A 22,882-nucleotide genomic window follows, 5' to 3' on the forward strand; every position below is an offset into this window, starting at 1 on the left:
AGGACAAGAGGGCATCAGTTTAAGGTTAGAGGGAAAAGAATAAAAGGGAACCTGAGAGGCAATGTTTTTACACAGAGGGTGGGTACGCATATGGAATAAACTGCCTGCAGAAGTGGTTGAGGCGGGTACATTAACAACATTTAAAATGCATTTGGACAAATACGTGGATAGGAAAGGATTAGAAAAGTACGTGCCAAGTGCAGGGAGAGGTGGTTAGTGTGGAAGGACATTTGGTGGCATGGACCAATCTGGGCCAAAGGGCCTGACTCCGTGCTGTGGGACTCTATGACTCTATAACAGACACAGTGCCAAAATAATGAAGAAAGACTAGAACTTAACATAATGTAAAGAAAATAACATCCTTCTAATGTAATAAATTTAGACATATTATAAAGTTATTTGGATGGAAATGAGGAATAAGAAAGGGATGATCACCTTATTGGGATTGTACTGTAGACATTCCATTAGGCAATGGGAAATTGATAAACAAATTTATAAAGAGATCTCAGTTATCTGTAAGAATAATAATAATAATAATAGGGGATTTCAACTTTCCAAACAAAGTGAGTGGGACTGCCATGGTGTTAAGGGATCAGATGAAGAGGAATTTGTTCAGTGTTTGCAAGAAATTTTTCCATTTAGTATATGGATGTACCTACTAGAGAAGCAGCAAAATTTGATCTACTCTTGGGAAGTAAGAATCACACAATACCAGGTTATAGTCCAACAAGTTTATGGGGAAGTACTAGCTTTTGGAGCATGCTCCTTTGTCAGGTTGAGGCAGGTACATTAACAACAATTAAAAGGAATTTGGACAAATACATGGGTAGGAAGCTGACGAAGGAGCAGCGCTCCGAAAGCTAGTATTGCCAAATAAACCAGTTGGACTATAACCTGGTTTTAACTTTGTCCATCTCAGTCTAACACCAGCACCTCCTCATCTTGGGAAATAAGGCAAGGCAGAGGTGTCAGCGGAGCACTTTGGGGCAAATGATCATAATTCTGTTAGTTTTAAAATAGTGATGGAAAAAGACAGACCTGATCTAAAAGTTGGAGTTCTAAATTGAAGAAGGCTAATTTTGATGATATTAGGCAAGAACTTTCAAAAGTTGACTGGGGCCAGATATTCACAGGTAAAGGGATGGCTGCAAAGTGGGATGTCTTCAAAAATGAAATAACCAGAGTCCAGCAACAGTATGTTAGGGTGAAGGACAAGGCTGATAGATGCAGAGAATGCTGGATGATTACAGAAACGGAGGTTCTGGTCAAGAATAAGAAGGAAGCATATGTCAGTTATAGACAGCAGGGATCAAGTGAATCACTGGAAGAGTATAAAGACAGTAGGGAAGTCAGGAGGGCAAAAAGGGGACATGACATAGCTTTGACAGAGTTCAGGAGAATACTAAGGGATTCTATTAATACATTCTACAAATACATCTGGATTTCCAGAAGGCATTCAATAAGGTGCTGCACAAAAGGCTGCTGCATACAATAAAGGTGCATGGCGTTACAAACAATTTATCAGCATGGATAGAAGATTGGTTAACTAATAGAAAGCAATCAGTGGGATAAGTGAGTATTTTTTGGTCAGTGATCAGTGGCTAATGCTGTGCCTCAGGGATCAGTGTTGGGGCCACAATTGTTTCCATTTTACATAGATGATTTAGAGTTGAGAACCAATTGTAAAGTGTCTAAATTTGCAGAAGACACCAAAATGAGAGGTAGAGCAAAATGTGCAGAAGATCTTGAACGTCTGCAGAGGGATGTAGATAGATTAAGCGAGTGGGCAAGGGATTGGCAGATGGAGTACAATGTTGGTAAATGTGAGGTCATCCATGGCAAGAATAATAGCAAAATCGTCTAGAGCTATAGGGAGAAGCAGAATAAGCTGGGGCTCTTTTCCCTCAACCATCGGAGGCTGAGGGGTGACCTTATAGAAGTTTATAAAATCATGAGGGGCATGGATAGAGTAAATAGACAAGGTCTTTTTCCCAAGGTAGGGGAGTCTAAAACTAGCCAGCATAGGTTTAGGGTGAGAGTGGGAAGATTTAAAAGAGACCTAACAGCCAACCTTTTCATGCAGAGGGTGATGTGGGTATGGAATGAACTGCCAGATGAAGTGAAGGGGACTGGTACAATTACAACACTTAAAAGGCATCTGGATGGGTAGATGAATAGGAAGGGCCAAATGCTGGCAAATGGGATGAGATTAATTTAGGATATCAGGGCGGCATGGACAAGTCGGACAGAAGGGTCTATTTCTGTGCTGCACATCTCGCCATTTCCACCATTCTCCATCTGGCCCTCACCCACCTGGAGAAGAGGGACACCTACATCAGATTACTGTTCATAGTGTTAAATGCAGAACTGAAGTCTATCATTCCTCAGCACCTGAGTCTGCTGGGCCTAATTACCTCCCTGTGTAATTGGATCCTGGACTTCCTGACTGGGAGACCTCAGTCAGTCCAGATTGGGAACAGCATCTCCAACACTGAACACAGGGGACCCCCAAGGTTGTGTGCTCAGTCCACTGCTGTTCACCCTGCTGACACATGACTGTGCAGCGATGCACAAGTCGTATCATATCATTAAGCTTACCGATGACATGACTGTACTGGGTCTCATTAGCAGGAACAACCAGTCAGCATACAGATAGGAGGTGCAGCAGCTAATGGACTGGTGCAGAGCGTGGACAAGACAAAAGAGATGGTTGTTGACTTCAGGAGGGCACGGAGCGGCCACTCTCCGCTGGACATCCATGGCTCCCCCATGGAGAATGTGAAGAGCACAAATTCCTTGGCATACACCTGGCAGAGAATCTCACCTGGTCCCTCAACACCAGCTCCATAGCCAAGAAAGCCCAGCAGCATCTCTAGTTTCTGCACAGACTAAGGAAAGCCCACCTCCCACCCCCCCCAATCCTCACCACCTTCTACAGAGGGTTCATTGAGAGTACCCTGAGCTGCTGCATCACTGACTGGTTTGGGAATTGCCCCGTCTCAAATCATAAGACCCGACAACAGATAGTGAGGCTAGCCGAGAGGATCATTGGGTCTCTCTTCCCTCCATTACAGATATTTACACCACACGCTGCATCCAAAAGGCTAAGACCCCACACCCCTCTCAGTCAAACTCGTCTCCCTCCTGGCATCTGGCAGAAGATACTGGAGCATCAGGTCTCTCACGGCCAGACTGTGTAACAGTTTCCTCCCCCAAGGTATCAGGCTCCTTAACACGGTATAATCGGACTCTTTCCCATCTGAAAGTCTTTTGTACTGCTGCTTGGAAAATGTCCATTATTTATCATTCTTCTGTTACACTGTAACTTCTGTATTTTGCACTTCTTAAGCACTTTATGCCGTGTACAACTGTGTAATTTGTGCTGTCCACGAAACACCCGAGGTCCCAGAGTCATGCTGTCTCATTTCTACTGTATCAGTTGCTTATGGTAGAAATGACAAATAACAGCTACTCTACTCTGTACTCTCTGACTCTATGACAAAACAAAGATTGCTAGAATTTAAACAGGAGACTAAGTGCATGTTAGAGAAACACCTAAGCAATTGTCAAAAATGCAGCATCAGGAAAGAAAATTAGTATTTAAACAGTAGCCATGTCATAGAAAGGACATGTTTCTTTGGCATTTATTAATAAGAAAGAGGTGATTCAGGACAGTAATTCAACCATTACCACAGCTCATTGATGACCACATCCTCCAAGATACATTTCCTTCCACTTCGCCTCTGATGAAGAAGTCAGTTACTGGGAAGAATGAGTCACTAAACTGAAAGCTACAAGATTGCTAGTTAGAATGGACATTTCCTTATCTGAGGTAGATGCTCCACAGGATGGGAGTGCACCCCACAGGATGAGTATGCAAGTAAGCAGACTGAAACACTGTCGAACACATCTTACTTCCACTTTCCTGGCAAACTGGAACAAGTAACAAACAAAACATTGCTTTTTTTTTGTCAAGCCACTCACAATAAATTAAAGTCAAAGAGACATTTCCTTCTAGATTGAAGTCATGTAAAATAAATGCCACAGCACACTTCCGATATGGATTCAAAGATCTTATTGAATGAATAGCTAATCTACAGCGTCTTCTCTTCTCACAGTTAATCTCTTTCCAACAGACTGCTTGTCTTTGCTTCCATTTAGCTCTGATAAAGCCCAGTACACAGATTTCTCCGCAGTTTATGACAATTGGACTCATTAATAATGTCGGATTCTCGACAGGGAGAGCTGAGATATGAGAATCCAGTTGTTGTAGTCCACATTGAAACAAACAACATAGACAGGTCTAGGATGGAGGACCTGTTTGGGGATTATCAAACACAAGGAACGAAATTAAGGAACAGGCCCTCAAGAGTCATAATCTCCGGGTTTCTGCCTGAGCCACAAGCAAATTGACTTAGGGATAGGAAAATTAGGGAAGTAAATACGTGGCTAAGAGATCAGTGTGAAAAAGTAGGGTTCCATTTCATGGGGCATTAGCATCAGTTTCGGAACGGGGAGAGATCTGTACCAATGGGATGTCTCCACCTGAACCGATCTGGAACCAGTGTTCTAGTGAAAAGGATAAATAAGGTGGTCACGAGGACTTTAAACTTGTCAGTCAGGGGAAGGGAAAGGGAAAACGGCAGGATGCATAATGGTAAATAAAACGGTAAGCAGCAGGTTAGTATGTGTGCAGGATGGTTTAAGTTCAAGGCAGATGATGAAATAAGTAAAAAGGAAGGATGATTCAAGTGATATTATTAGAGATATTGGAAATCGTGAGGGTAAGAGAGCTAGCATAAGGGCTTTACCTGAATACTCGTAGCATTCGTAACAAGGTTGATGAGTTAACAGCACAAATCATCGCAAACAAATATGATTTAGTAGCCATTACGGAAACATGGTTACAGAATGGTCATGACTGGGAATTGAATATCCAGGAGTACCAGACTATTCAGAAGGACAGACAGGAAGATGGTGTAGCTCTGATATTCAAGGATGTGATCAGGATGGTGCTGAGAGATGATACAGATTGTATGAAGAGTAAGGTTGGATCCATTCAGGTGGAAATTAGAAATTCTAAGAAGAAAAAGTCACTGACAGGTTTGGTCTATAGGCCACTGGAGCAGGCAATAAACAAAGAAATAACTAATGCCCGTAAAAATGGTACGGCAATTATCATGGGGGATTTTAATCTACATGTCGATTGGTCAAACCAGCCTTGAGGAGGAGTTTGTTGAGTGTATCCGTGATAGTTTTTTGAACAGAATGGAATGGAATCAATGAGGGAGCAAGCTATCCTAGATCTGATCCTGTGTAATGAGACAGGAATAATTAATGACCTCATAGTTAGGCATGGTTGAATGTAGAATACAGATGGGAAGTGTGAAGATAAAATCCAGTACCAGGGTCCTGTGCTTAAACAAGGGAGACTACAAAAGAATGAGGGAGGAGTTGGCCAAAGTAGACTGGAAACAAAGATTTTAATGGTGGGACAATTGACAAGTAGTGGAGGACTTTCAAAGCAATTTTTTTAAATGCTCAGCAAAATATATTCCAGTGAAAAGAAAGGACAGTAAGAAAAGGGGTAATCTGCCATGGGTGTCTAAGTAAATAAGGGAGGCTACCAAATTGAAAGAGACGGCATACAAAGTGGCCAAAAACAGCATGAAACTAGAAGATTGGGAAAACTTTAAAGTCAACAGAAAGCCACAAAAAGAGCTACAAAATAAAAGATAGAACATGAGAAATAAACTAGCACAGAATATAAAGACAGATAGCAAAAGTTTCTATAAATATATAAAATGAAGAAGAGTGGCCAAAGTAAATGTTGGTCCTTTAGAGGATGAGAAGGGTTATTTAGTTATGGGATATGATGAAATGGCCAAGGCATCGAACAGGTATTTAGTCTTCACAATGGAGGATACTAATACCATGCCAGTAATTGACAAAGAGACAAGGGTAGGTGAGCACCTAGAAACAATCAATCTTACGGAAGAGATAGCATTGGCAACCAAATGGAGCTACGGATAGACAAGTCTCCTAGCCGTGATGGAATATATCCTAGGGTACAAAAAGAGATGGAAGGATAAAAAGCAAGTGCACTGGTGGCAGTTTTCCAAAATTCGCTGGACTCTGGGGCAATCTCAGTAGATTGGAAAATTGACCTACTTTTGGGAAATAAGGCAGGGCAGGTGACTGAGGTGTCAGCAGGGGAGCACTTTGGGGCCAGCGACCATAATTCTATTAGATTTAAAACAGTGATGGAAAAGGATAGACCAGATCTAAAAGTTGAAGTTCTAAATTGGAGAAAGGCCAATTTTAACTGTATGAGGCAAGAACTTTTGAAAGCTGATTGGAGGCAGATGTTCGCAGGTAGAGGGACGGCTGGAAAATGGGAAGCCTTCAGAAATGAGATAACAAGAATCCAGAGAAAGTATACTCCTGTCAGGGTGAAAGGAAAGACTGATAGGTATAGGGAATGCTGGATGACTCAAGAAATTGAGGGTTTGGTTAAGAAAAAGAAGGAAGCATATGTCAGGTATAGACAGGATAGATCGAGTGAATCCTGAGAAGAGTATAAAGAAAGTAGGAGTATACTTAAGAGGGAAATCAGGAAGGCAAAACGGGGACATGAGATAGCTTTGGCAAATAGTGTTAAGGAGAATCCAAAGGGTTTTTCCAAAGATATTAAGGACAAAAGAGTAACTAGGGAGAGAATAGGGCCCCTCAAAGATCAGCAAGGCGGCCTTTGTGTAGAGCCACAGAAAATGGGGGAGATGCTAAATGAATATTTTGCATCAGTATTTACAATGGAAAAGGATATGGAAGATATAGACTGTAGGGAAATACATGGTGACATCTTGCAAAATGTCCAGATTACAGAGGAGGTGGTGCTGGATGTCTTGAAATGGTTAAAGGTGGATAAGTCCCCAGGACCTGATCAGGTGTACCTGAGAACTCTGTGGGAAGCTAGAGAAGTGATTGCTGGGCCTCTTGCTGAGATATTTATATCCTCAATAGTCACAGGTGAGGTACCGGAAGACTGGAGGTTGGCAAACGTGGTGCCACTGTTTAAGAAGGGCGGTAAAGACAAGCCAGGGAACTATGGACCGGTGAGCCTGACCTCGGTGGTGGGCAAGTTGTTGGAGTTTGTTGAAGAAGTAACAAAGAGGATTGATGAGGGCAGAACAGTAGATGTGATCTATATGGACTTCAGTGAGGCGTTCGAAAAGGTTCCCCATGGGAGACTGATTAGCAAGGTTTGATCTCATGGAATACAGGGAGAACTAGCCATTTGGATACAGAACTGGCTCAAAGGTAGAAGACAGAGGGTGGCAGGGAGGATTGTTTTTCACACTGGAGGCCAGTGACCAGTGGAGTGCCACAAGGATCGGTGCTGGGTCCTCTACTCGTTATCATTTACATAAGTGATATGGGTACGAGCATAAGAGGTATAGTTAGTAAGTTTGCAGATGACACCAAAACTGGAGGTGTAGTGGACAGCGAAGAGGGTTACCTCAGATTACAACAGGATCTTGACCAGATGGGCCAATGGGCTGAGAAGTGGCAGATGGAGTTTCATTCAGATAAATGTGAGGTGCTGCATTTTGGGAAAGCAAATCTTAGCAAGATTTATACACTTAATGGTAAGGTCCTAGGGAGTGTTGAAAGTGGAGTCGCAAGTAGACAGGATAGTGAAGAAGGCGTTTGGTATGCATTCCTTTATTGGGGTCAGAGTACTGAGTACAGGAGTTGGGAGGTCATGTTGTGGATGTACAGGATATTGGTTAGGCCACTGTTGGAATATTGCGTGCAATTCTGGTCTCCTTCCTATCGGAAAGATGTTGCGACACTTGAAAGGGTTCAGAAAAGATTTACAAGGATGTTGCCAGGATTGGAGGATCTGAGCTACAGGGAGAGGCTGAACAGGCTGGGGCTGTTTTCCCTGAAGCGTCGGAGGCTGAGGGGTGACCTTATAGAGGTTTACAAAATTATGAGGGGCATGGATAGGATAAATAGGCAAAGTCTTTTCCCTGAGGTCGGGGAGTCCAGAACAGGCATAGGTTTAGGGTGAGTGGGGAAAGATATAAAAGAGACCTGAGGGGCAACTTTTTCACGCAGAAGGTGGTACATGTATGGAATGAGCTGCCAGAGGATGTGGTGGAGGCTGGTACAATTGCAACATTTAAGAGGCATTTGGATGGGTATATGAATAGGAAGGGTTTGGAGGGATATGGTCCGGGTGCTGGCAGGTGGGACTAGATTGGGTTAGGATATCTGGTCGGCATGGATGGGTTGTTTCCATGCTGTACATCTCTATGACTCTATAACAGCAAATGTGTTACCACCGTTTAAAAGGGGAAGTAGACAAAAGATGGGGAATTATAGACCAGTTTTCTTCACCTCTGTAGTGGGGAAAATGCTTGAGTCCATTAGCAAGGAAGAAATAGCAAGGCATCTCGATAGAAGTTGTTCTGTTGGGCAAGCACAGCATGGGTTCATGAAGGGCAGGTCATGCTTAACAAATCTTTTGGAATTCTATGAAGACATTACGAGCAAGGTGGACAACTGGGACCCAGTGGATGTGGTGCACCTAGATTTCCAAAAGTCCTTTCAGAATAGGCTGCTGCATAAGATCAGGATGCATGGTGCTTTGGGTAAAGTATTGCATAGATAGAGGATTGGTTGACTAACAGGAAGCGAAGAGTGGCAATAAATGAATGCTATTCTGGCTGGTAATCAGTGGTGTGCCTCAGGGATAGATGTTGGGATCGCAATTATTCACAATTGATATAAATGATATAAATGACAGCATGTTTCTGCCCCAGTGAACTCATCTCTACCTACCTCGACACTGACCTATCCCCCCGAGTCCAGGAACTCCCCACATACATTTGAGACACCACCCACGCCCTCCACCTCCTCCAAGACTTCCGTTTCCCCGGCCCCCAACATCTCATCTTCACCATGGATATCCAATCCCTCTACACCTCCATCCGCCATAACCAGGGCTTCCAAGCCCTCTGTTTTTTCCTCTCCAGATGTCCCCAACAGTACCCTTCCACCGACACTCTCATTCGTTTGGCCGAACTGGTCCTCACCCTTAACAATTTCTCCTTCGAATCCTCCCACTTCCTCCAGACCAAAGAGGTAGCCATGGGCACACGTATGGGCCCCAGCTATGCCTGTCTCTTTGTTGGCTACGGAGAACAGTCCATCTACCGTAATTACACCGGCACCACTCCCACCCTCTTCCTCTGCTACATTGATGACTGCATTGGCGCCATCTCGTGCTCCCACGAGGAGGTTGAGCAATTCATCAACTTCACCAACACATTCTACCCTGACCTTAAAATTTACCTGGACCAGCTCTGACACCTCCCTCCCCTTCCTGGACCTCTCCATCTCCATTAATGACGACCGACTTGACACTGACATTTTTTACAAACCCACCGACTCCCGCAGTTACCTGCATTACATCTCTTCCCACCCTACCTCTTGCAAAAATGCCATCCTGTATTCCCAATTTCTCCACCTCCGCCATATCTGCTCCCAGGAGGACCAGTTCCACCACAGAACACAACAGATGGCCTCCTTCTTTAGAAACCGCAATTTCCCTTCCCACGTGGTTAAAGATGCCCTCCAATGCATCTCGTCCACAGATGCCACCCCTCCAACCGTAACAAGGACAGAATGCCCCTGGTGTTCACCTTCCACCCTACCAACCTTCGCATAAACCAAATCATCCGCCGACATTTCCGCCACCTCCAAAAAGACCCCACCACTAGGGATATATTTCCCTCCCCACCCCTTTCCGCCTTCCGCAAAGACCGCTCCCTCCATGACTACCTGGTCAGGTCCACGCCCCCCTACAACCCACCCTCCCATCCTGGCACCTTCCCCTGCCACCACAGGAACTGTAAAACCTGCGCCCTCACCTCCATCCAAGGCCCTAAAGGAGCCTTCCACATCCAAAGTTTTACTTGCACATCCACTAATATCATTTATCGTATCCGTTGCTCCCGTTGCTGTCTCCTCTATATTGGGGAGACTGGACACCTCCTAGCAGAGCGCTTTAGGGAACATCTCTGGGACACCCGCACCAATCAACCACATTGCCCCGTGGCCCAACATTTCAACTCCCCCTCCCACTCTGCCGAGGACATGGAGGTCCTGGGCCTCCTTCGCTGCCGCTCCCTCACCACCAGACGCCTGGAGGAAGAACGCCTCATCTTCCGCCTCGGAACACTTCAACCCCAGGGTATCAATGTGGACTTCAACAGCTTCCTCATTTCCCCTTCCCCCACCTCACCCTAGTTCCAAACTTCCAGCTCAGCACTGTCCCCATGACTTGTTCTACCTGCCTATCTTCTTTTCCACCTATTCACTCCACCCTCCCCCGACCCATCAGCTTCATCCCCTCCCCCCCTCACCCATTGTACTCCATGCTACTTTCTCCCCACCCCCACCCTCCTCTAGCTTATCTCTCCACCCTTCAGGCTCTCTGCCTTTATTCCTGAAGGGCTTTTGCCCGAAACGTCGATTTTACTGCTCCTCGGATGCTGCCTGAACTGCTGTGCTCTTCCAGCACCACTAATCCATAAATGATTTTGAGTCAGGGACCATGTGTAGTGAGTCAAAGTTTGCAGATGAACTAAGATGAGTGGCAGAGCAAAGTGTGCAGAGGACTGTGAAACTTTGCAGAGGAACATAGATACATTGACTGAATGGGCAAAGGTTAGGCAGACGGAATACAATGTTAATAAATGTGAGGGCATCCATTTTGGTAGGAGTAACGGTAAAAAGGATTATTACTTGAATGGTAAAATGTTGCAGCATGCTGCTATGCAAAGGAGCCTGGGTGTCCTTGTGCATGAATCACAGAAGGTTGGTCTGCAGGTACAACAGGTAATTAGGAAGGCAAATGGAATTTTGTCCTTCATTGCTAAAGGGATTGAGTTTAGAAGCAGGGAGGTTATGTTGCAGCTGTATAGGGTGCTAGTGAGGCCACAACTGGTGTTTTGATCTCCTTACTTGAGAAAAGATGTACTGGCATTAGAGGGGGTGCAGAGGAGGTACACTTGGTGGATTCGGAGTTGAGGGGGCTGGCTTATAGGAGAGATTGAGTAGACTGGTTTATATTCATTGGAATTTAGAAGAATGAGGAGGGATTTAATAGAAACTTATAAAATTATGAAGGGAATAGATAACCAAGTGGTAGAGAGGATGTTTCCACTGTCAGGTAAAACTAGGACAAGAGGGCATAGTCTCAAAATTAGGGGAAGCAGATTTCGGACTGAATTGAGAAGGAACTTCTTCACCAAGAGGGTTGTAAGTCGACAGAATTCCTTGTGAAATAGTTGATGCTACTTCAGTAAAAGGTTTTAAAGTGAAGATAGATTTTTTGTGAACAATAAAGAATTATGGTGAGAGGGCAGGTAAGTGGAGCTGAGGCCACAAAAAGATCAGCAATGACCTTATTGAATGGAGGAGCAGGCGCGAAGGGCCAGACGGACTACTCCTGCTCCTAGTTCCTAGAATGAAGAAGTTTGAAAAGACTTTTCAAAATCTTGCCTTTACTTAGGCAAGATTCACCCTTATCGATATTCACCCTTATCGATTGTCACTTGGTCTGAATTGAAATTTGGCACATTCTACTTAATGTAGCTAAAAAATACTTAAAGCAATCCCATTGATCATTAAATTTTAGCTCTGCCATTCTGATAAATCCCATCGGCAAAAGCAGATCTGTGCTGCATAGTGTTTTATGTATATTCCTAACATTCAAAGTTTGGGAGAAGATTTGTAGCTCGGGTGCTTGTTGTTGTGGTTCTGTTTGCTGAGCTGGGAATTTGTGTTGCAGACGTTTTGTCCCCTGTCTAGGTGACATCCTCAGTGCTTGGGAGCCTCCTGTGAAGCGCTTCTGTGATCTTTCCTCCGGCATTTGTAGTGGTTTGAATCTGCCGCTTCTGGTTGTCAGTTCCAGCTGTCCGTTGTGGATGAGATCCACAGATTCAATCAATAAGCACATCGATCTGGACCCAATATACCGGCCACTGCAACGGACAGCTGGAACTGACAACCGGAAGCGGCAGATTCAAACCACTATAAATGCCGGAGGAAAGATCACAGGAGCACTTCACAGGAGGCTCCCAAGCACTGAGGGTGTCACCTAGACAGGGGACGAAACGTCTGCAACACAAATTCCCAGCTCAGCGAACAGAACCACAACATATTCCTAATATAACTTATTTTGATTTGAAATTTTCGTGAGTTTTGTAGTAATTAGTTAATCCTCATTAAAGCCAAAAAAAAATAATCTAACAATCTAGATTTCAGTCTGGAACTGACTTCTTGAGTAATAACATCAGCTGGTTTCATAATAGATCTAAAAACACAATATAGCTCACTTGCAGAAAAAAATCATGAACAAATCCTGTCTAGTTGCAGTCAACAGATCATATCCCTGACCATTCAGGCACTTTTGAATTATGGATTTGTTTTTGAAGAAATTACCATAAATGGATCCTGCGTCACTGAAGTCAAATTAAGAATAAAGATGGTGTTAGTTGCTCCCACGTAGAGACGGTTTTGTAACTCATTTACCAAAAAGGTGGTGAAGGTAGTACTGGGGTAGGAGAAACTTTTCATTGATGTCAACTGCTGAAGTTCTGAAATTTGAAAAAAAGAAATACATATCAAGAAACTAGAAGAAAATTTATAACAAAAATTAGTTTTAAAGTTTATTAGAAGATAACAATTAATACTTTAAAAAGGAAATTCAGTCTGAATATTTGTGACATTCTCAACATTGGAGGTTGTAGCTGTGACCAGACCAAGTCCGATTCATATGAACAGCAGTCTAATCGAATACAGATCCTGCTATCTCTGCTAATATCAGATAACTCATCACTGACCAGTCATCTAACCTGGGATTTTGATGGACAGCTATTATGCCATTAAAGTTGGAAACATTTTATTGTTTTACTGGTATGCACTGCACCATATACCAACATAATCACGTTTTAAAATAATTCATACTGAGATTTGTACTTCCTACAGGATAACTCAACATAAAATTATGGTTCTCCTCAATTCTTTGAAGGGAGGGGGGGTGTACTTTGAAGAGGGGAGGGTTAGTTAGCTCAGTTGGTCAAATGGCTAGTGATGCAGTGATACCAACAGAGCAGATTAAATTTCTACACTGGCTGAAGATACAATGAAATTTGCCTTCTCAAACTCGCCCCTTGCTTGAGGTGTGGTAACTCTTGGGTTAAGCTCATCACCATTTATTTCTTTCTCATGGGAGAGCAGGTCTCTGGGATGTACAGCTATTCTACTTACTTTTGAGATCTAGTGCAGCAAGCTAATTCCTGAGAATCCTGCTTTTTTATCTCTACCAACTCGTAAATTTGTATTGCTTCTGAACTGGAAATACTCTTATGTTCCTTCCAGATTATTGTGTGTGCTACAACAGCCTGACAAAGGGCCCTAGCCATCATCATGCTTGACCCCGAGGCCCGGAGGTGCTCTGCTCTGATCAACTGAGTGTTACTGAAAAAACCTACTGCCGTCTTGCACTCATCAAACCAACACAAGAATGTCAAAATTTAATTTATCACAACATTTATACTACAAAATTAGGTGCTGATTTGTTAGCAAGTCAACTGTTCAGCAGAAAATGATGGAGAGCTGTACCAGCATATCAGTTGACAGGAGGAGTAGGCTATTTGTCCCCTCCAGACCTCTTTGTCATTTAATACAGTCATTACCAGTTTGACTGTAATCTCAGCTTTATAATCACATCTACGGCTTTTCACTTCCTCATATACCAAGAATCTATCCACTCTTGCCTTAGAAATATTCAAAGACTCTGCTTCCACCATCTTTTCAGGAGAGCTCCAAACATTTATGAGCTTCTGATAAAAATAAAACTTCATATTATATCTGTCTGAAATGGGGATCTCCTTACTTTTAAACAATGAGTCCTAGTTCTAGATTCTCCAACAATAGGAAGGATCCTCTTCACATCCACCCTGGCAAGCCCCCTCAGACCTTATGTGTATAAATCAAATCTTCTCTTACTCTTCTTAGCTCTAGCAGATACAAACCTGGCATATACAGCCTTTGTCATAAGACAATCCACCTGCTCCAGGTATTAGTGTTTTGAAGTTTGTCTGAATTTGTTGCCTTTCATGCACTTACACCTTTCTTCAAAATAAGATGATCTATGTTGTACTAGCAAGGGTGTTAGCTAGCTCAGTTGGCTGGCTGATTCGTATTACAGAGCGATAGCAACAGTGTGAGTTCAATTCCAGCACTGGTGGAGGTTACCATGAAGTACTCTCCTTTTCAACTTCACCCTCAGAGGTGTAGTGACCCTCAAGTTAAAAACCACCAGTAACATTCCTGTCTCTCTGACAGAGCAGTTCAATGGTCTGGAAAATCTTTACAGTACTGTGCATAGCATCCCAGATGTAGTCTCACCAGTGCCCTGTATATGAAACATGAACTCCTACCTTTGTGTTCAATTCCCCTTGCAATAAACAATAACACTTTATTCGCCCTATAAGACATAGGAGCTGAAAGTAGGCCATTCAGCCCATTGAGTCTGCTCCGCCATTCAATCATGGCTGACAAGTTTCTCATCCCCATTCTCCTGCTTTCTCCCTGTAATCTTTGATCCCCTTAATACTCAAGAACCTGTCAATCTGAGTCTTAAATATACCCATTGACCTGGCCTCCACAGTCCTCTGTGGCAGTAAATTCCATGGATTCACCACTCTTTGGCTGAAGGAGTTTCTCCTTATCTCCATTCTATAAGGTCTTCCCTTTACTCTAATGCTATGCCCTTGGGTCCTAGTCTCTCCTACCAATGGAAACATCTTCCCAACATCTGAATGTCTAGGCCATTCAGTACTGTATATGTTTCAATTAGATCCCTCCTCATCCTTCTAAGCTCCATCAAGTATAAACCCAAAGTCCTCACACATTCCTCATATGTTAAGCTTTTCATTCCTGGGACCATTCTCGTAAACTTCCTCTAAACATGCTCCAGGGCCAGTACATCCTTCCTGAGATACATCCTTCCCCAAAACTGCACACAATACTCCAAATGTGGTCTGACCACAACCTTATAGAGCCTCAGATTTACATCCCTGCTTTTAAATTCAAGTCCTGTCAAAATAAATGTCATCATTGTGGGCGGCACGGTGGCACAGTGGTTAGCACTACTGCCTCACAGCGCCAGAGACCTGGGTTCAATTCCTGCCTCAGGCGACTGTGTGGAGTTTGCACATTCTCCCCGTGTCTACATGGGTTTCCTCCGGGTGCTCCGGTTTCCTCCCACAGTCCAAAGGTGTGCAGGTTAGGTGAATTGGCCATGCTAAGTTGCCCATAGTATTAGATGTAGGAGAGTGAGTCTGAGTGGGTTGCGCTTCGGCGGGTCGGTGTGGACTTGTTGGGCCGAAGGGCCTGTTTCCACACTGTAAGTAATGTAATTGTATCTGCTTTCCTAACAACTGACTCAACTTGAAAGTTTACCTTGAGAGAATCGTAGATTAGGTCTCTTTGCACTTCAGACTTCTGAATTCTCTTCCCATTTAGAAAATAGTCCATGCCTCTATTCTTCCTACCAAAGTGCATGACCTCACACTTTCCAACACTGTACTCCATCTGCCACTTCTTTGCCCGCTCTCCTCACCAGTCCAAATCCTTCTGCAGCATCCCCGCCTCCTTAATGCTACTTGTCCCTATACCTATCTTTGTATCATTTGCGAATTTAGGTAGAATGTCCTTAGTTCCTTCATCTAGATCATTGATGTATAAAGTGAAAAGGTGTGGCTCCAACACTGAGCCTTGCAAAACACCACTTGTCACCGGCTGCCATCTTGAGTAGGACCCTTTTATCCCCACTTTCCGCTTCCTGCCAGACAGCCAAGCTTCTATCAATGTTAGCCCTTTGCCTCAGATACCATGGTCCCTTATCTTACTCAGTAGCCTCCTACGTGGCACCTTGTCAAAGGCCTTCTTGAAATCCAACATCCATTGGCTCTCCTTGGTCTAACCTGCTCGTTACTTCCTCTAAAGAATTCTAGCAGATTTGTCAGGCATGACCTCCCCTTGATGAAACCATGCTGAATTTGCCCTATTTTACCATACCCTTCCAAATATTCAGAAATCTCATCCTTTGTAACGGATTTCTTCCTAAATAGTGGTGTCACTTTAGCGATTTTCAATGCTGACCAAACTGTCCATCCACGCTAACCTCCATTTCCCTGCACTTGGCCCATATCCTGTCCTATCCATGTCTTGGCCCAAATGTCTTTTAAATGTTTGTTAATGTACCTGCCTCAACCACTTCTGCTGGCAGCTCATTCCACATGCATACCACCCTCTGTGTAAAAAGATTGCCCCTTTAGTCTTTACCTTAAACTGATGCCCTCTAGTCCTCGATACTCCAATCCTGAGAAAAAGTTGTCAGCTTTGAACAGTTGTTCACAGAAATTGTTTTCCTTTGTATGAATGTGTTGCGCCTTGCAAATGTTAATGAAACATGTTACGAGCTCTCTACTGATTATCTTAAATTGGTTGAAATCAGCACTAAAATTGATGCACTTTGTTGCTCAGTTGTATGGTAAGCAGAATGACGATTCAGACTAATGACAGCACCCTGTTTGGCACTGACATACCCAACAAGTGGCATTGTTCACAATAGGCTACCAGCTACATCACCAAACATCAAAGTGGTGGGCTGATTAAATCCTTCGTTTGTTTGAACCCAAAATCGAGATCTTGTTAAATAGGACTCCATGTTTGAGCAATATTTGTGGAACAATCCCGAGTGTGTTAACAACTACCATCATAACCAATTCAAGATAATCAGTTGAGCTCGTAAGATGCCTCATTTATGCTTGTTGGAAGTGACATATTCATACAAAGTAACTTGTTCCCTGCAAACAAACGGAATATATGCAAATCTTACAATTGCTTTTGAACTACCTGGAGCCTGAAGGAGCTTATAAATCCCCCATTGTTTTCTCCAGAGGAATGCATTAGGCAATCAGAGTTGGACTAACCAACCTTGTGCCCATTTGAAATTTTGTATTCTTGCATTTTGTCTTACACTCATTAGGACAAAAGACTCATGTCTCTCTTTTCAGCAATATCCCGTTTCCGTATTACAAAGCAACAATACGATCAACTTCTGGTTGAGTTTGAGCCTCAAAATGGTTTGGATTTCTGTGCATGTCTTTTGTGATTGTTTCATAAGTCTTGCTGTTCTCAGAATAGCTGAAATGTTTGTCAGAAAGTATGAAGAATAGCAAAGAAGCATTTTGGGAGAAGGAAATGTCAGCCATTATAAGAATGTGTTATGAATTTGGAGGCATCAGAAAGTACACAAATTTCCATCAAGCATCACCTGCCCTAAATGTGACAGAGTCTGCAGATCATGCATTGAACTTATTAAACATTTCAAAACACACTGAATTGGAGGGAAATCATGTCATCCATAATGCTGAGAAACTGCCAAAGAATAAGAAGATATTATTAAATTTTACTCTCTATGTTGTAAATCCAGCCAATAGAGAGATCCATTGAATTGAAACTAAAGCACAAAGATACTAGTGCCAAAAATGAACTGTAGTGAATTGCACAGGAATGGGAATTCTGATCACATAGAAATGATAGCACAAAAACAACAAATTTTGCTAAACTGGTCTATGCCTGATTCTACATTTAACAAATGCATCCTTCCACCCTATTTCCATTTTCTTGTGTCAACGTATCCTTTCATTCCATTTTTCCATGTTAGCTAATTTCCCCTTAAATGGATCTATGTTGTTTGCTTCAACTACGCCTCAGGGTAGCAAGTTCTGCATGATCAATGCGACTTATAGAGTCATAGATTCATAGGGATGGACAGCATTGAAACAGACCCTTCAGTCCAACCAGCCCACGCTGACCAGGTATCCCAACCCAATCTAGTCCCACCTGCCAGCATCCAGCCCATATCCCTCCAAACCCTTCCTATTCATATACCACCCAAATGCCTTTTAAGTGTTGCAATTGTATCAGCCTCCACCACTTCCTCTGGCAGCTCATTCCATACACATACTATCCTATGTGTAAAAACGTTGCCCCCTGGGTCTCTTTTATATCTTTCCCCTCTCACCCTAAACCTATGCCCTCTAGTTCTGGGGACTCCTCGATCCCAGGGAAAGAGACGTTGTCTATTTATCCTATCCGTGCACCTCATAATTTTGTAAACCTCTATAAGATCACACCTCGGCCTCCGACACTCCAGGGAAAACAGCCCCAGCCTGTTCAGCCTCTCCCTATGGCTCAAATCCTCCAACCCTGGCAACATCCTTGGAAATCTTTTCTGAACCCTTTCACGTTTCACAACATCTTTCCGATTGAAAGGAGACCAGAATTGCACACAATATTCCAACAGTGGCCTAACCAATGTCCTGCACAGCCACAACATGACCTCCCAGCTCCTGTACTCAATATTCAGACCCCAATAAAGGAAAGCATACCAAACGCCTTCTTCACTATCCTATCTACCTGCGACTCCACTTTCAAGGAGCTATGAACCTGCACTCCAAGGTCTCTTTGTTCAGCAACACTCCTGAGGACCTTACCATTAAGTGTATAAGTCCTGCTAAGATTTGCTTTCCCAAAATGCAGCACCTCACGTTTATCTGAATTAAACTCCATCTGCCATTTCTCAGCCCACTGGCACATCTGATCAAGATCCTGTTGTAATCTGAGGTAACCCTCTTCGCTGTCCATTATACCTCCAATTTTGGTGTCATCTGCAAACTTACTAACTGTACCTCTTATGTTCGCTCCAAATCATTTATGTAAATGACAAAAAATAGAGAACCCAGCACCAATCCTTGTGGCACTCCACTGCTCACAGTGGAGTTTGCACGTTCTCCCCGTGTCTGCGTGGGTTTCCTCCGGGTGCTCCGGTTTCCTCCCACAGTCGAAAGATGTGCAGGTAAGGTGAATTGGCCATGCTAAATTGCCCATAGTGTAAGGTAAGGGGTAGATGTAGGGGTATGGGTGGGTTGCGCTTCGGCAGGGCGGTGTGGACTTGTTAGGCCGAAGGGCCTGTTTCCACACTAAGTAATCTAATCTAATCTAATCCTCCACCACCACCCTCTGTCTTCTACTTTTGAGCCAGTTCTGTATCCACATGGCTAGTTCTCCCTGTAATCTATGAGATCTAACCTTGCTAACCAGTCTCCCATGGGGAACCTTGTTGAATGCCTTACTGAAGTCCATATAGATCACATCTACCGCTCTGCCTTCATCAATCCTCTTTGTTACTTTTTCAAAAACTTCAATCCTTGCCTTTCCAAATACATGTAAATCCTGTCCCTCAGGATTCCCTCCAACAACCTGCCCAGCACCGAGGTCAGGCTCACTGGTCTGTAATTCCCTGGCTTGTCCTTACCAACCTTCTTAAACAGTGGCACCACGTTAGCCAACCTCCATTCTTCAGGCACCTCACCAGTGACTATCGATGATACAAATGTCTCAGCAAGAGGCCCAGCAATCACTCCTCTAGCTTCCCACAGAGTTCTAGGGTACACCTGATCAGGTCCTGGGGGTTTATCCATCTTTATGCATTCCAAGACATTCTAGCACTTCCTCCTCTGTCAGATGGACATTTTGCAAGGTGTCACCATCTATTTCCCTACAGTCTATATCTTCCATATCCTTTTCCACAGTAAATACTGATGCGAAATACTTACCTAAATATTTCGCTTTATTGAAATAATTGTGACTATGTTACATTTTGGCAACATTCGAACCTATTAGACGGTCCAAAACACTAATTCCCACACTGCACATGGACCTCTGATGTATTAGCGCATGAAAATGGTCCTATTCAGGAATTGGTTCATCCAGGAATAACAAAATTCATTAATGCTGATAATGGCGGGAGCAATTTAAGGAGATGAATTAAAAAGATCACATAAAGAAAGAAAGACTGTCATTTGAAAAACCCCTTCCACAACTTTACAATTTTTAATTTACAATAATTTTAAATACTTTTCAAATACTGTTGTAAAGGAAACTTGGTAATCGAATTTTAATTCCACATGCAGTAATATGATAATCACCAAACAGCCTTTTCCTTAAAAGTGATGCTGGCTGGAGATTATACAGGATAGAGGAGATAACTCCCTGCTTTTCACTGAATAGTGCAATGGGTTCTCATATCCATCTGAAAGATTACTATTGAAACTCTACTCGATCAAGAATTCAGATTAGAACAATATTTCATTGACTTCTCTAAATGTGCACTAGTGTTAAAATATTAACATAATCCCTAACGTCAATGAGGTGAAGCAAGAGTAACTGTTCTTGATATCAAGGCCACATTTGACCAAAGTGTGACATCAAGGAGCACCAGCAAAACTGGAATCAATAGGAATCAGGGAAAATGTTTCACTGATTGGAATCTTCCTTGGCACAAAGGAAGATAGTTGTAGTTTATTGGAGATCAGTCATCTCAGCTCTAGGGCATGTCTGCAGGAGTTTTATCAGCGGAATGTCCTAGGCCCAACCATCTTCAGCTGCTTCATCAATAAACTTCCATCCATCATAAAGTCTGAAGTGGGATGTTTGCTGATGATTGTGCAACGTGCAGAACAATTCGCAACTCCTCAGATACTGGTACAGTCCATGTCCAAATGCAGCAAGATTGGACAATATGCATGCTTGGGCTGAAAACCAGTAAGTAACATTTACGCCACACAAATACTAAGCAATGACCATTGTCAGTAAGAGATCATTTTCTGCTGAAATTCAAAACTCGCCAACAGCACACGTATAAATATTCAGCATGGGTAAAGCTGTGAGACAGACTAGAAAAGTCCAATCACTCAAATCTGGTTTCTGCTGATTCAGTGCAAGCACGAGGGGTCTACAATGAGAGTCGTTTTTCCTTGAATATAAGAAAGACAAAATGAGCCATGATTCCTGTTTGTCATGAGTTGTGCATTCAAGTATTACTTTACAAGGTTTTAGTTTCCTGGAACAGTATACTACAGATGCTAAAGGGTGTGTACAAACATATACTGTGGTATCGACAGTAATCAAATAAACTAAGTCATGACATTAGAAATACAGCCAAATCCACAGCAAACAAAACCAACTACTAATTTATCCACGAATCTTTCACAGCTGTTAAACTGATTATTCTCTTTCAGAGCTCCTTCCTTTATTATTTCACTTTCCGCACACTTAGCCCATACGGCCTGTGAACTTTTTAAACTTCTTAGAGTCATGGAGTCATAGAGATGTACAGCATGGAAACAGACCCTTCGGTCCAACCCGTCCATGCTGACCAGATATCCCAACCCAATTAGTCCCACCTGTCAGCACCCAGCCCATATCCCTCCAAACCCTTCCTATTCATACACTCATCCAATTGCCTCTTAAATGTTGCAATTGCACCAGCCTCCACCACATCCTCTGGCAGCTCATTCCATACACGTACCACCTTCTGTGTGAAAAAGTTGCCCCTTAGGTCTCTTTTACATCTTTCCCCTCGCACCCTAAACCTGTGCCCTCTAGTTCTGGACTCCCCGACCCCAGGGAAAAAGACTTTGTCTATTTGCCCTATCCATGCCCCTCACAATTTTGTAAACCTCTATAAGGTCACACCTCGGCCTCCGACGCTCCAGGGAAAACAGCCCCAGCCTGGTCAGCCTCTCTCTATAGCTCAGTTCCTCAAACCCTAGCAACATCCTTGGAAATCTTTTCTGAACCCTTTGAAGTTTCACTACATCTTTCCGATAGGAAGGAGACCAGAATTGCATGCGATATTCCAACAGTGGCCTAAACAATGTCCTGTACAGCCACAACATGACCTCCCTACTCCTGTACTCAATACTCTGACCAATAAAGGAAAGCATACCAAACGCCTTCTTCCCTATCCTATCTACCTGCGACTCCACTTTCAAGGAGCTATGAACCTGCACTCCAAGGTCTCTTTGTTCAGCAACACCCACTAGGACCTTACCATTAAGTGTATAAGTCCTGCTAAGATTTGCTTTCCCAAAATGCAGCACCTCGCATTTATCTGAATTAAACTCCATCTGCCACTTCTCAGCCCATTGGCCCATCTGGTCAAAACCCTGTTGTAATCTGAGGTAACCCTCTTTGCTGTCCACTACACCTCCAATTTTAGTGTCATCTGCAAACCTACTAACTGTATCTCTTACGCTCGCATCCAAATCATTTATGTAAATGACAAAAAGTAGAGGATCCAGCACCGATCCTTGTGGCACTCCACTGGTCACAAGCCTCCACCACCACCCTCTGTCTTCTACCTCTGAGCCAGTTCTGTATCCGAATAGCTAGTTCTCCCTGTATTCCATGAGATCTAACCTTGCTAATCAGTCTCCCATGGGGAACCTTGTCGAATGCCTTACTGAAGTCCATATAAATCATGTCCACCGTTCTGACCTCATCAATCCTCTTTGTTACTTCTTCAAAAAACTTAATCAAGTTTGTGAGACATGATTTCCTATGCACAAAGCCATGTTGACTATTCCAAATCAGTCCTTGCCTTTCCAAATACATGTACATCCTGTCCCTCAGGATTCCCTCCAACAACTTGCCCACCACCGAGGTCAGGCTCACCGGTCTATAGTTCCCTGGCTTGTCTTTACCGCCCTTCTTAAACAGTGGCATCACGTTTGCCAACCTCCAATCTTCCAGCACCTCACCTGTGACTATCGATGATACAAATATCTCAGCAAGAGGCCCAGAAATCACTTCTCTAGCTTCCCACAGAGTGCTTGGGTACACCTGATCAGGTCCTGGAGATTTATCCACCTTTAACCATTTC

At 43.3% G+C, this 22,882-nt stretch overlaps 1 protein-coding gene across 1 annotated transcript in view; it reads right to left on the minus strand.

Moving 5' to 3' along the window:
* sema4f (sema domain, immunoglobulin domain (Ig), transmembrane domain (TM) and short cytoplasmic domain, (semaphorin) 4F) overlaps nt 1-22,882 on the minus strand; it is a 251,129-nt gene that overhangs the window by 146,199 nt on the left and 82,048 nt on the right. Inside the window, exon 2 of the mRNA XM_072577811.1 lies at nt 12,520-12,674. Within this exon, the coding sequence (XP_072433912.1) occupies nt 12,520-12,674 (155 nt within the window). The remainder of the gene's footprint in view (nt 1-12,519; nt 12,675-22,882) is intronic.

The sequence above is a fragment of the Chiloscyllium punctatum genome, chromosome 1, assembly GCF_047496795.1.
Source record: "Chiloscyllium punctatum isolate Juve2018m chromosome 1, sChiPun1.3, whole genome shotgun sequence".
Lineage (NCBI taxonomy): Eukaryota > Metazoa > Chordata > Chondrichthyes > Orectolobiformes > Hemiscylliidae > Chiloscyllium > Chiloscyllium punctatum.